Source organism: Boleophthalmus pectinirostris, unplaced genomic scaffold (genome assembly GCF_026225935.1).
Source record: "Boleophthalmus pectinirostris isolate CB_2022bp ecotype Guang Dong unplaced genomic scaffold, ASM2622593v1 HiC_scaffold_10, whole genome shotgun sequence".
NCBI lineage: Eukaryota > Metazoa > Chordata > Actinopteri > Gobiiformes > Gobiidae > Boleophthalmus > Boleophthalmus pectinirostris.
Genome location: NW_026570971.1, coordinates 2,840,335 through 2,854,989, shown reverse-complemented (window position 1 = coordinate 2,854,989; position 14,655 = coordinate 2,840,335). Strand labels below are relative to the sequence as shown.

At 42.9% G+C, this 14,655-nt stretch overlaps 1 protein-coding gene across 1 annotated transcript in view; it reads left to right on the top strand.

The window, feature by feature from the left end:
* The window catches only part of msrab (methionine sulfoxide reductase Ab), a 124,344-nt gene that overhangs the window by 31,265 nt on the left and 78,424 nt on the right, over positions 1-14,655 (top strand). The window contains exon 4 of the mRNA XM_055159066.1: positions 8,375-8,479. Coding sequence (XP_055015041.1) covers positions 8,375-8,479 — 105 coding nt within the window. The remainder of the gene's footprint in view (positions 1-8,374; positions 8,480-14,655) is intronic.

Sequence of the window (14,655 nt, the reverse complement as noted above, 5' to 3'; positions counted from 1 at the left end):
GTTGAAAACTAGAACACTCAAAGCAACGCGTCTGACTTGTCTAATGCGACTGTGATGTCCTTAATAAACATAAATAAATAAATAAATATATATATATTAAAGAGCTGAGCCTCCGTGTAGCTGCACATGTAGTGGAGGAATGTAAACACACACAAATTGCGCAAATTCACTCGTGCCGAACCGAAAATCCCGGCACGAATACCTGTACCGTTACACCTCTAGTTCATATCATCTCAATTTACTTCATGAACCCACATACAGGCACCAAACTTTCTCCTTGAATGTTGAATTGGGGTCTGATCTGGTGAGGGACTCGAATCCATTTCAAATTAGGAAGTGGGATCTTGTCTCTTGAACCTTCTATCCATAAAAGATAACAAAACCAGTCACCGACATGAAGGCAGAGGTAACACTCTTAGTAACTGCTCTGATTTCTCACCAAGCTTTGATATCCGCATGCACCAATCCCCGCTCAACCTGGCGAGGGGAATTCGAGTTCAACGTTTGCCAGATTCTGATTCAAAAAAATAAAATATGAAAAATATAAAGAGTTAAAAAAAAGCGTGGGGGGGGGCAAAGGGAGAAATCATATTGGAATGCAGTTTTATTTTTGAGCGAGTCTCCCTCATCTTCTCGCCGCCTTCATCTGCAGTCGACTGTTCGGAATGCTGGCTCCAGATGGGCCTCCCCACCCCCCCATGACCTACTTGTAAGGATTGGGCTCTGTACTGCGCTGGATGCAGAGATTTTCTCCCGTTTTTGCCGAGCGAGGTTAGGATGGTTATGAAACTGGCTTCGTTCCTTGAGTCTGGGACGCGGAAGGCGAATCTGGATCACGTACCGTCACACACCTTAGCGTGTTTTAAACCAGATCTATTCGAGCACCAAACCAGGACTAAAAATGGTCTAAATAAGGACTAAACACGGTTAAAAAAAAAAAAAAAACAGGTCAATTCCAGGAGATAACCAGGATTAAACAAGACCCAAACGTAGACTAAATGTGGATGAACCGAGATCTAACAAAGGGCTAAATCAAGACAAATGAAAGACTAAAACAGAAATAAAACAGAACTAATCCAGGATTCTCCAAGGCCTAAACCAAGACTAAACTAAGATTGATGGTTTTGTAATAATAAAATCGTGAAACGAGTGGGTAATTAAAGAAAACTGTTATGCACTCGGTCCATTCATGATCAACATTTGAGTCAGTATAGTCACATTTTCTTTGTATTTTGGTCATTTTTAAGCAGCTTTTGTGTATTTTACTGAAACAAATGACATTTTATGGCTCTCTTTACTGTTGGCAGGGATCAAACTGGTCAAAAATAGGGCCATCTGGAACATTTCGTGTCAATGGATTTGGATAAATCTGCTGGGACAAGGCGACACAGGGCTCAAAACTGGGACTGTCCTGGGTAAATAGGGACGTCTGGTCACACTAACTTAACCACCAGCAGGACTAAACTAGGATTAAAAAAGGACTAAAGACAACGAGACTAAAGCATGACTTAACCAGGACCAAAAAACAGGACTAAGTGAACAATAAACTTGAGCTAAATCAGCAGTTAATCAGGACTAAACTAGGATTAAACAAGGTTTAAACCAAGACTAAAGAATGACAAAACTAAAACTAAACCAGGACTAAAACAGGACTCTAGAGGGACATCAGATGAATCTCTTTTCCCCTGTTTTGGGTTCTACATCCACCACAGTTCACCTGAGCAGACACAGCTGATGCAGTGGGGGGGGACTATATTATTTTAGTCAATCATTTGTGTCACTGTGGGGTACTTGAATTGTTAAAGCTTCAAAGATCTGTGCTTCATATGTTTAAGTGAGTGTTGTCACAATACTAAAAGGGAAAGGCTTGAGACTCAGTACCAAATCTGATACCTTGAAGATAATAAAAACACTATTAGTGCTACTCTTTCATATCACCATGTGGTCTTATATCTGTGTAATTCCTCAGTTGTCCAAGTTCTATAGTTGTCTACGAGCACATACTTCTGTGTGCTCTTGTACTTGTTCTGAATCAGCTCAAGATCATCTAAAACTATTCAGGAAAGGTTTATTTCTGTCCTGTAGATGTATTGATACCTGCTCAAATAAGGTTACTGACATTCATTTATTTTTTCTTCTTTTTAAAGACGATACAGTAGGAGGTGTATTAACCTTGTTGACAGTAACAACAGCTGATATACAACACGTCACCTCTAGAGCATGAAAACCCGACCGAAGACCCATCGGGTCCTGTCCTGTCCTATCTGAAGTAGAGCATTACTAATACAGGATTTTTAAAGCGTAAAAGATTGGAGATAAAGTCCACAGGAAGTAGAGTCACTATCGCAAACCTGCAGCTTCTGCATCTCGGTCCGAGAGCTGTGTGGATGTAAATAAACATACATGGAACTACTCGCCTTTTTACTTTTAACACTTCAGACAGTGTTGTTTTGTACCACTTTACGAGAGGTGCATAATAAAGTCTAGTCATTATTTTAGCTCCATCCCAACTCCTGAGTTTATATTTTGCGTCTCTGTGTACATTAGAGGCCACACAAACAATATCCTACGTGTGTTATTAGGCCTATGAAAATATTTAGCTTTTAATTGTGTGAGGTTCAGTCGGGTTCAGACACAAATATCTTAATGCCTCTCGGGTCAGATTCGTTCACTGTCGTATGTGGGCCGGGCTCAGACAGAAAAATTCTGCCCAATCCAAACTAATCACCACCAACACCAGTAACAGCTGCCGAAACATGTCAACAAGGTAAATTCACCTTCTACTGTATTGTCTTTAAATAGAACCCAAGAAGGTTACTGACAGTTTGGAGCCCATCACTTTGGATTAACAAAAACCTGAAGATTCCTCATGCATATGCCACAGTTCCTTTTATTTGAAAATTATTTTACTCATTCTAATGTTTGGTTTAAATCAAACAACACTGGAGTCCCACAGGGGTGAGTTATCTCCCCAAATTTATTTACACTGTAGACCAGACCTGACCATTGTACAGCTCCAAAACCACATGCAGCCCTTTGCTTTACCAAATAATGACAGATTTCTAATATTTTATAAGTTTACCTCATGCATGGACTAAAGCTGCATTGCTTTTATTTATTTTAGAGGTGTTTTTATGACATTTTTTTTAAGGCAACCTCATGTTTTCATTGCGTAGTCTTCCCAGTCTCACCAACTCGTCAAAACAATGATACTTACTGCTTTTTATAAAGAAATACAATTAATATTATACAGAATTGAGTTAAGCATTTTGGCCCCCCACAATATTTTTTATCTCTGATGTGGCCCCATGGAAAAAATAATTGCCCACTCCTGCTGTAGACCATTGAGTGTAGAAGTTCACATCCCAGGAATCGTCTTATTAAAGCCTTTTTTGGTTTTGTTTTATTGAACTGAAAACTATAGAAACAACCTTACTCCACAAACCTTAACCTTTAAATTCTCTGTTGGCTCTTTCAAAGTGTGACAAATATTCTGGATTAATTGTTTGTGAGATGTGCAAATAAAAACGGAGGCCCGGGCGTGTCATAACCCAAACTTTTCCTAAAACAGCAAAGTCTATGAACCCTGTCCGTCAACAGCCCCGGCATCCGTGTGGTTCGAACACAGGAGATGGATGAGAGGACGTGGTTTAAGAGAATCTCAAATGTGAGGTGAGGGAGAGGGGGGGAGAGAGGAGGAGGAAGAAGAAGAGGAGGAGGAGGAGGAGGGCTGGTATCCTGTCCGCCGTGCACAGACAGCAGGCGTCGCTCCACTGGCCATGACGGAGGAGAAGAGAGGCTGCGAGAAAGCCAAGAGCTGTCAACAGGCAAGTCAGGGTGAGACGGACGGATGGACAGGAGGAGAGAGAGAGAAAAAGAGATGGAGAAAAAGAGAGAGAGTCGACGTAAGGAAAACCAAAGAGTGAGGAGAGGGTTTGGGGGTTGAGAAGGTGGAGGGTGAAGATGGACAGACGGTGGAAGACGTGTTGATTGACAGATGAACAGGAGGATGAACTAAAGGACAGGAGGAAGACGAGTGGTTTGGTGTTTAGATGAGGCCTTTTGTGTAAACTAGGGATGGGCATTCGATGAAATTTTCTTAATCGATCGTCGTAAGAATTAACGATCGATTATCGATTCATCATTAACGTTTTTATATTAAAATGATCATCATTATTATTACTATCTGCACTAATCTGCATAAATAAATTCAACTTTACGACATATAAACATAACGACTCTAGAGCCACATCAGCTGTTTGACATTATAATGTGTTTAATTCAGTTTTGCGCAAATCTCACAGAAACGAAACTTAAAACCGCTAATTTGCATAAACTAAGTGAAGATAAAACTCCAGCTCTTGTGTCGCTGATGTGGTTCAATTTCTGTCGGATTAAAAGACATGACTCAGGTGAATACAGGTCAGTGTGACCAGATTTGCGTTTGTCAAAACCAGGACAGCGTACGGGGGGAGGGGGGCGGGGCCTCGTCATCCACATTGCGCGACTTTCACCTGGTAAAGTTGTTTCCCACTGGACACAGAAACATATGTGCTGCTTTATCCACTGTGCACATGGACTCACACTTGTCCCAACGCAACGGAAAGTGTGGAATTTCTTGTACAAATCATCGTTAAATCCACATTTGTGCTTCGGTTCCACTGTTTGTGTCTCGCTCCTTCTGATGCAGAGACACATGTACACACCTGTTTGGTCACGATACACACAGAAACATACATTCGGTTTGTCGATTAAAATTAACATAATCTATGAAATTCTTAATGATCAATTATCGATTAATCATGCCCATCCCTAGTGTAAACAGAGGAGAGATATTAAACTGTAAAATGTTAAAAGGTTAATCACGGGGACCGACAGTGATCTACTGTTTCTGTTAACATGCAGATGAACTCAAAAACTCTCACAGCGAGAAGGTTTTCAGTTCCAAACTTGTGTTGTCGTCTCTGCACCACAAACAGTGAAGCTGCGTTGGTTTTTACTGTAGATGTTTATGCTCATCAGCTCCCTCTGCGTTCAGATCTGAAGAAGCATCCTCATGCACTTAAAGGGCTATATAGTTCGGGTTTTTTGACATGAATCTGTATGGCATCCCCGTCAGCAGTGTCGTGACTTACCCCCCCACAGTGTCCGGTGAGCCGAGATCCTGGCCGGTTTCGGTGCTGACGAAAGTAGTCCGGCAAGTGGGCTGGGGACACGAAAATAACGCGTTTTTCTTCTCAAAACAACATGTGTTCAAAAGAGTGATGTATTTGCATCACAAAACCTTTGTCCTCAAAAAAGTCTGACCTCATAATCGCTTCGCACTATTTTCTTCTCCATTGATATCAATGCGCATGGCCGTCGTATCCCCAGTCAACTTTCCCGGGCTACTTTCGTACCTGAACTATCCCCTTAAAGCAAAAATATGTAACTTTCTTTCTGGTTGCATCAGTGTTTCCCGCAGCACTTTATAGTTACGGTGACCGCTTTGACAACAAGTGCCCCCCGCCTTGACTACGTCCTTCCAAACCACGTAAATCCTCGAAAAACTACGATCGTCGCGCGGAATCTTCCCACCTTCCAATTTTTTCCCACTGTCAGATTTCCTCTTTGGCCGAAGAATTTTCTGATCAAGCTTTGCCCAAGCATCTAATGATACAAGGGAGCTAGAGGTGTAACGGTACAAAAATCATGGTTCAGTACGTGCCTCGGTTTTGAGGTCACGGTTTGGTTCAGTTTGGGAACAAAATGCTAAACCATTTGCTTGTTGTTTATTCATGTTTTTGTGAAACCAACAATTTGTTTTAACATTATACAAATGGAAAAATAAAGTAAATGCAAACTGCTGCTTGGTAAAACTAATAAGTTAAATAAAATATTCTCAAAGAAGCAACGGAAATATGAATTATATTTTATTTATTATTAAAAAAAAATTTTTTTAAAATCCTTGTAAACAGTAAACAAAACTTTTCAAAAAAGTAAAGTGCAGCACTAACAGTTCCAGCACAAATTTTTATTCAATCTTCAGATTTTTGGCGAGAAAAAAAGAACTTGTCCACACTGTCTGCAGTTGCTGCAGTTACAACGTCCCCAGCGGCTTAAAATACACTTTCTCTCAGGACAGAGGTTGCAGGTTAGGGTAGAGGAGGTTGCGGAGATTTTGTGCTGGTGAAACACAAAAGTGAGGACCAGGGTGTGACGACAGTAGTTTTGCTAGAATTCACGTGGTTTGAAGGGACAAAGTCAAGTCAGGGGGCAGTTGTTGTGAAGGTGTTGCTCTGACTATGAAGATCTGTAGGAAACTCTGCCCCAATCACGGACGAGTTCCCTTGTGAATATTAAAGAGCCAAGTCTCCTGTATCTGCACATGTAGTGGAGGAATGTAAACACACTCATGCACTGCCCTGCACTGAAAACCCTTGTGCTGAAACGGTTCAGCACAAATGAACCGCAAACAGCAAACATGAACCGTTACATCCCTAATGAGAGCGCAAAGTATAATAGGCTATCACATTAATATGATTCATAGAAAAGTGCCGCTACTCCGACAATGAAAAAAAAAAAAAGTCGAAGTAGTGGGACACTTAAAAAATAATGTTTACGCCTCTACTCCGACAATTAGACGTCAATGTTTAAATAGCGGCATGTCGGAATAGCAGCGTGTGACCCAGATAAAGCATTTTCTAAAACAAAAAATCAGTGTTGTAACTGGACTTTGTTGATCAAAATAAACTCTGTACAAGATGTAATAACTCTCCATACACGCAGAAACAGTCTGTAATCAGTAATTCCTTTTGTGCCAACAGTATTTGGACTTACATGTGACAGAGAAATCCTGAGACGCTCTTCACTTTTGTGCGGCATCCAACCAAATCCGCGCCACACCTCGCTCGTTTCGCGGGCTATAAACAGACCGTATAGGTGCGTTTTTGGCAGGGCCTGAACGGGAGCGCGGAGTCTGCGGCGGCCGTGATAGCTGCGCCTCTGTTCTCATCCGTACATGATCCATACGTGATCCATACGTGTGCGCGGCGCCGGAGAGGCCCACACCCCGCTGCCTTTCACCTGCCGACGAGAGGGGGCAGAGGAGACGGATCCTGGCAGCCGACGAATCCTTTTGGCGGCGTTTTCCGAACCTGCCGATCCCCCACTCGCGCACAAACACACAGACAAACACACGCAAACACAAACACACACATACTCTTACCTCCCTCCTCTGAATCCTTCATCCAAAAAGAATCTCTGTGCAGTAAAGCCAAAGAGTCCCTGAATTCGAGCACAATGGGATTCCTGTTTCACACACAGCTGTTTCACGCCGAGGATGAGAGTGTAGAGAAAGTACCATTGTGTTCTGGGAGACAATGGCTGAAAATCTGTTGAGGCAGAGACTACTGAGTATTCAAACTAAAAAGCTGAAACGGCGAAGGGGTAGAAATGTAAAGAAACAGGACTAATGCTTCGAATTAAAGGCGCACGGTGACTTCTCTCGTGTGGGAACCTGCCGCTTCCATCGAGATACTGATTTGTAAAAGCTTGAAAAAACCTTCTCCATATCTAAAATTATTAATTATAATTTTTGCTGAAATTATATGACGTCATTTCCGCTCGGCTGGCAGCAGCGGTTTAGCAAAACTCCACAAAACTAGTGAAGACAAATGATCTGAGGTTGTGGAAAAGTCTGTATCAGTCTTTAGTAAGTTGCTTTTGATTCATATTTTATGTAATAATACAGACTTTTCGTTTCTCTTCACTAGTTTTGTGGAGTTTGGCTAAAGCCGCTGCCATCACCAGAGTGAAAATGGTGAAAATAGAAATATACTCGCACAAATGAATTGTCACAGCCCAAAACTAATTCACAAACTAATTCAAACATTTTGTATAATTTTCTGTCTGTTTTGAGGCTGTTGGGGCTGGATGACGTCATCGGTCCAAAATACAACTGCTAATATTTTAAGAACTGTAATCGAACAAACACATTTTTTTGCAGCACAAAAGAAGCACAAGCGATTGACTTAGTTTTATGTGTAGGTTTGCGTTTGATGGGGGGCCAACTTCACTTAGGTCCACAGATCTGACCTGTAACTTGGTGTGGAGGTGTCACTTGCTCGTTTCTTTAAAGTCACAGTTTGCTATTTGTTTTCCTCCTCATTTTGTTTGTGTTGATTGCACTGAGTGAGCGCTTGCATCTCCACAAACCTAAGTCTTCTTTGTCTTGGTGTATATAAACAGTATCATGCTGAAATATTTAATACAGCAGTAACATTCCCATGGAGACGAACTGATGGTGTAACCCACAGAATAAACTTTTTACATTTAAGGTCTAGTGATGAGGACTTCGTTGGCGCTGGTTCTCAGTCAGGTTCTGTGTGTGCAGGTCTGACGGGGCATGCAGAGGTGGTCCGTGTGGTCTTCTCTCCCAAAGACATCAGCCTGGAGACTTTGCTCAAGCACTTCTGGGAGCAGCACGATCCAACCCAAGGTAAGAGACCACACACTGTCAGCAGAGTTTGCAAATCACCCTCACTCACTCACAGGTAGAGTGTAATGTCCATTGATCTGAAGGTTGGCGGTTTAAGTCCTGCTCTCGACATAAACACACATAATTATTTGAAGTGATCAGATCCACTGGCCCACAGGTCGCTGGTGTGCTGGAGATTTAAAGGGACAATCCGGAAATTTTGGACATAGGACCTCATTTCCTCGAGTGTTGGAGACGTGTGGAGACACTTTTTAAAAACATTCCATTCAGTCCTTGTATTTGCAGAGGGTCGCTGGTGAGGCGGCGCTACCATTAGGCAAAAGTAACCCCCCCAAACTTGGAGGGGCCCTCAACCAAGTGCCCTCAGTGCCGCTAATGGCCGAGGCCTCAGAGCAGTTTGATTTTCTCTCAATATGACATTAAATCAGATTAGTAACAGAAATGTAATTGTACAAGCAAAAAACTAAAACTACTTTCAGTTCTGGTTATCTAGTAGGCGACTGAACTAATGCGACAAGTTTCCAATCCACCATAATTCAAATACAGTATTTTCCGAGCTTTTAAGCCTCCAACTCCATCAAAAAACGACTGTGCACCCCGCAGTCCAGAGCACGAATCCACTCGGGTGTCCCAGTACGACTTCAGTAAACTACGAAGCTGCAAACACACACGGAGCAGACAGCGACCGCACAGCGAAACACACCCACAGACACACTCATCACTCCACGCCGACGAGGAACGGAACGGAGGAACGAACCGAAAAAGCGAGCCGCTTCTAGACACGACTGAACAACTGAGTCACTGCGAACACGCCGACAATCCGTTGGTCCCAGACACACCCTCCCTACACGCCACAACTGAACAAAGCCCAGAGTCACCGTGAACGAACAGAACAAACAAAACCACTCACCCATCACACTGTTGGGTTTCCTTTAAAGTCCCACGCGGTTTATTTGTAAAAAAAAAAAAAAAAGTTCAAAAATAGACCATTTAATGACAGTGTGCCTTATAATCCAGAGCTGCTAATAGCCCGGAAAATACGGTAGTCCCTCAACATGCGATGATTCATGGGACGCAAGGTTAGTTTCATTTCAAACATTATTCTATCGACTGGACTGGACTGGAGTGTAAGGACTGGATGGAATATTTTAAAAAGTGTCTCCACATATCTCCAACATTCTGGCAAACTAGGAAATAAGGCCCTATGTCCAAAATTCCGGACTGTCCCTTTAAGGCTGACAGCCAGCTGATAAAACGGTTTATCTTTTGTACACATTACACAATGTCACTGTGTGTAGTTGATGTGGCATCGGTGAAAAAGTGTGACATTGCCTCACTGGGACGAGGGACGGCGTCTAAATGTCTGAACCAAAAGAGGGACAGGTGGTCACCCAAGTCCCAACCTGTCTCCCACCAACCAAACACGAGCACAGAGCACTAATCCTGGTAATCCTGACCAAGATCCTGGCTCCCAACTGCCCTTTCGAGGACGGGTCAAATGCACGGGGCAAATACTGCGTCTGCACGGGGACAAATGTGCCGACGAAAACCCACATCCGGAGCTCCTCATGCCCGGCACCAGGCCCCGGCGAGGAGCCCTCACATGGGGGTCCCTGGGGCAGACGGGCAGTGGAGCAGAAGTAGGGAGCCCAGACGTGTGTGTGTGTGTGTGTGTGTGTGTGTGTGTGTGTGTGTGCGTGTGTGTGTGTGTGTGTGTGTGTGTGTGTGTGTGTGTGTGTGTGTGGAGGGGTGGGGGTCTCGTGGGTCTGAATCTACGCCAGACTCTGTTAATGTGTCTGAGGTGCAGCCATCCGTGGTGCACACAACCAACACAGTCTTTTTTTTTTTAGAACAGGCATCAGAAGCAGGTAGTGCTCCGTTACATTTACCTGAGGAACTTTTAAAGACATTGTTCTTTTCTTTTACTCCCACTTGAGTGATGTTGTTATTGAAGTAACAGTACGAGTGACAAGTGTCGGCAATCTGAAATAATTTGCGTTTCTTGCACCACTCTGTCCTTTGAAAACAACAGATTTTGTGTTTTATTTAATGTTTTGTCCTTGTAATTACTTTCACTTCGAGTTATAAACCCGATGTTACTCTTTACATTTCTCTTTACGTGTCTCACTTGAGTTGTACTTTTCCCAAATATGTTTTTATGTTTTATTTGAGTAATTTCTTGGGCCACTACTTTGCACTTCTAATTGAGTAATATTATTAATTTTACTTTAACTCAAACTCAACTTTTGGCTTCTCTACCCACTTCTGCATCAAAACTATTCCTGATCTGGAAAAAAACGGATAATGTTTAGACTGAACCAGGACTAAACCAGGACTGAGCGAGGACTAAACTGGTCTCAGTCCTGCTCTGGTCCCGGTCCGGTCCTGGTCTCAGTCCCAGTCTGGTCCCGGTCTCAGTCCTGGGCTGGTCCAGGTCTGGTCCTGGTCAAAGTCCCGGTCTCAGTCCCAGTCTGAATCACGGTCTGATCCTGGTCTCGGTCCAGGTCTGGTCTTGGTCGGTTCCTGGTCCTGGTCTCAGTCCCGGTCTCAAACACGGCCTGGGCCTGGTCTCGGTTCTGGTCTGGTCCCGGTCTGGTCCTGGTCTCAGCTCGGGTCTGGTCCTGGTCTTGTCCTGGTCCTGGTCTAAGTCCCCGTCTCAATCACGGTCTGGTCCTGGTCTGGGTCCAGGTCTGGTCCTGGTCGGTTCCTGGTCTAAGTCCTGTCTCAATCACGGTCTGGTCCTGGTCTGGGTCCAGGTCTGGTCCTGGTCGGTTCCTGGTCTAAGTCCTGGTCTCATTCCCGCTCTCAATCACGGTCTGGGCCTGGTCTCGGTTCTTTTCTGGTCCTGGTCTCAACCCGGGTCTGGTCCTGGTCTTGTCCTGGTCTAGTCCTGGTCTCAGTTCTGGTCTCAGTCCAGGTCTGGTCCCAGTCTGGTCCTGATCACCTGAGCGGGCGCACCTCTGGGCCCGTCCAAACACTCAGTCCAGTTTTAGTCCTGGTTCAGTCCTGGTTCAGTCCAGTTTTAGTCCTGGTTCAGTCCTGGTTCAGTCCGGCATCGCAGTCGTTATCCGTTTTTTCCATTTTTCATTTCAACACAAAATCAAATCATTATCCATTTTTTCATTTTTGATTTTGGAGACAAATAATGAAGAAAATAGTTTTTGTTTTTGTTTTCTTATTTTTGGTTTTATTTTGAACACAGATTGTTCACTTACACTAAATTGACTCTTGTGCAGTTTAAACCAAGTTAGAATGTCGTTACATCCTCCAAAACAAACCTGGAGTTGGAGTTTTGTTTCATTCACACTTTCGTCTAAACCTCCAAAATCTCAAAATGCTCAGTTCCACCTTGCGACGTCACGTGGCTGTAGTTTTCGAGTTAATTATCCGAGTTGAAACGATCTAGTGAAGGTGTCCGGAGCACTTCCTGTATTACCCCCTTACGTCCCAAGTTTCCTCAGCAGAACCTTAAACTCCAGTCGTCCTCGAGGGTCCGGCCGAGTAACACTTCGAGGAGGAGGAGGAGGAGGAGGAGGAGGAGGGTGCACCGGAGAACAGGTATCAAAGATTCATGGGCGTAGTTGGCACACGGGTGAATACGCAGACGTCCAGTAACACAATAATGACTCGCAATTACTGCTCGCATCTATTATGGATTTGACTAATGGCCTTGTTTAAAACACGTGGGTTCATATTTGATTAAACGCACACCGGTTCATTTAGTGGAGCGTTCGGACTTGGCACTTGGAGGTAGTTTGGATGATGATGAGGAGGAGGAGGAGGACGAAGGAGGAAGAGTTGTGGGTAAATAGTTCAATTATTGTGAAACCAAAGATGTTCATTTTGTCGTTTTATGAACTTTAACTTCTTGGGTTCATTTTAAAGACAATGCAGTAAAGTGTAAAGGTGAATGAGCGATAGTTTTGGACCAAAAACCAGGACTAAACCAGGACTGAACCAGGACTGAGCCAGGACTGAGCCAGGATTGAACCAGGACTAAAACCAGGACTAAACCAGGACTAGCAGGACTGAGCCAGGATTGAACCAGGACTAAAACCAGGACTAAACCTGGACTAAAACAGGACTAAACGCAGATTAAACCAGGTCTAAAACAGGACTAAACCTGGACTAAAACAGGACTAAACCAGGACTGAGCCAGAACTGAACCAGGACTGAGCCAGGACTAAACCAGGACTGAGTCAGGACTAAACAGGACTAAACCAGGACTGAGTCAGGACTAAACCAGGATTAAAACAGGACTAAAACAGGACTAAAGCAGGACTGAACCAGGACTAAACCAGGACTGAACCAGAACTGAACCAGGACTGAGCCAGGACTAAACCAGGACTAAACCAGGACTAAACCAGGACTAAAGCAGGACTGAACCAGGATTAACCAGGACTGAGCCAGGACTACAACAGGACTAAACCAGGACTAAACCCGGATTAAACCAGAACTAAAACAGCACTAAACAGGACTGAACCAGGACTGAGTCAGGACTGAGTCAAGACTAAAACAGGACTAAAACAGGACTAAACCAGGGTTAAAACCAGGATTAAACCAGGACTGAACCAGGACTGAGCCAGGACTAAAACAAGACTAAAACAGGACTAAACCAGGACTAAACCAGGACTGAGCCAGGACTGAACCGGTCTCAGTCCTGCTCTGGTCCCGGTCTGGTCCTGGTTTCGGTCCTGGTCTGGTCCCAAAAATCACAATCTCAGTGTAGAAAAAGTGGAGAGTTTGCGCTGGCGCTTGTTTTACAATAAAATAAATAAAATGTATATTTTTATATTCTGAGAGAAATGGTGGGGATTTGTATAATTGGATGTTTATGTTTTTATTGATACGTGTGTGTTACATGTGAATATTTATTTTAGGGTATGAATTATGTCTCATGGTAAAAGGGGCTGGACTGATTGGTCTCCTGAGTGTTTGGTCGTGGCTGTTGACCCTTTTAAAAGTGGGACCAGTTTCATAGTCCTGATGATGATGATGTTGTTGTTTGTGTTGTGGTATTGGAATAAAGCTCCATGTGAAGAAACCATCCTGGGCAGTGGGTCTTACACTGACGCTCGGCCTGATGGACCTCAGACTGACCACGTCTGTCCGTGCCTCTGTTCCTGATTTCACCGTCCTCCCTGATCCAGCGTTTGAACTTGTTGTTTTCCGATCCAAGCAGACGAAACAGTGTCAGCCCTACGTTCCCTTATTTCTAAGATTTTTCTCAAGATTGAACTCTAAGTCAAGTCATTTCTATTTTTATACTGCATTTAAAGGGGATGATTCAGAGTCATTTTAACTTCGGGTCCTTTGCACCATCCATGACCTCGACTTTACATCTGGAGTTATCTGCTGCTGGAGAAAAGGTCGGGTGTAATTAACGACCAAATTGGGAGAAATGGGGATAAATTCTGATGCAAATTGAAGATAAAGGAAATGTCTGAACATAGGGCCTAATTTTAGGAAAAAAAAAAAAAACATAGAAATGAGGGAACATAGGGCCTAATTTTGGAGAAAAATACCCAAAAAAACTTAAAAATGAGGGAACATAGGGCCTAATTTTTGAAAAAAAAAAAAAAAAAAACTTAAAAATGAGAGAACATAGGGCCTAATTTTGGGGGAAATAAAAATTAGAAATGAGGTAACATAGAGCCTAATTTTAGAGAAAAAAAAAAAAATTAAAAAAAAAATTAAAAATTAGGGAACATAGAGCCTAATTTTAGAGAAAAAAATTAAATAAATAAAAAATGAGGGAACATATGGCCTAATTTTGGGGGAAAAAAACCCCAAAAAAAAAACTTAGAAATGAGGGAACATAGAGCCTAATTTTGAAAAAAATAAATAAAAAATAAAAATTAAAAAAAAAATTTAAAATGAGGGAACATATGGCCTAATTTTGGGGGGGGGGGGGAATAAATAAAAAATAAAAAACTTAGAAATGAGGGAACATAGGCACGCTCCTGTCTTTAAAAAAGAACCCAAGAAGTCAATTACTGTTAGTTGGACTTTGGTCATTATTGGGTTTGTAATTGTCTTTATAGTTTGGGTGTTAATGTTGTTAAAGAGTTAGTATAAAGTTATTGCTTGAGCCAGTCCCTTTGACATTCCCTGAGTTTGAATCCAGAAGAGCCTGGAACCGGACGAAAGAGACTGAAAATCCTCCGTCCAAACTT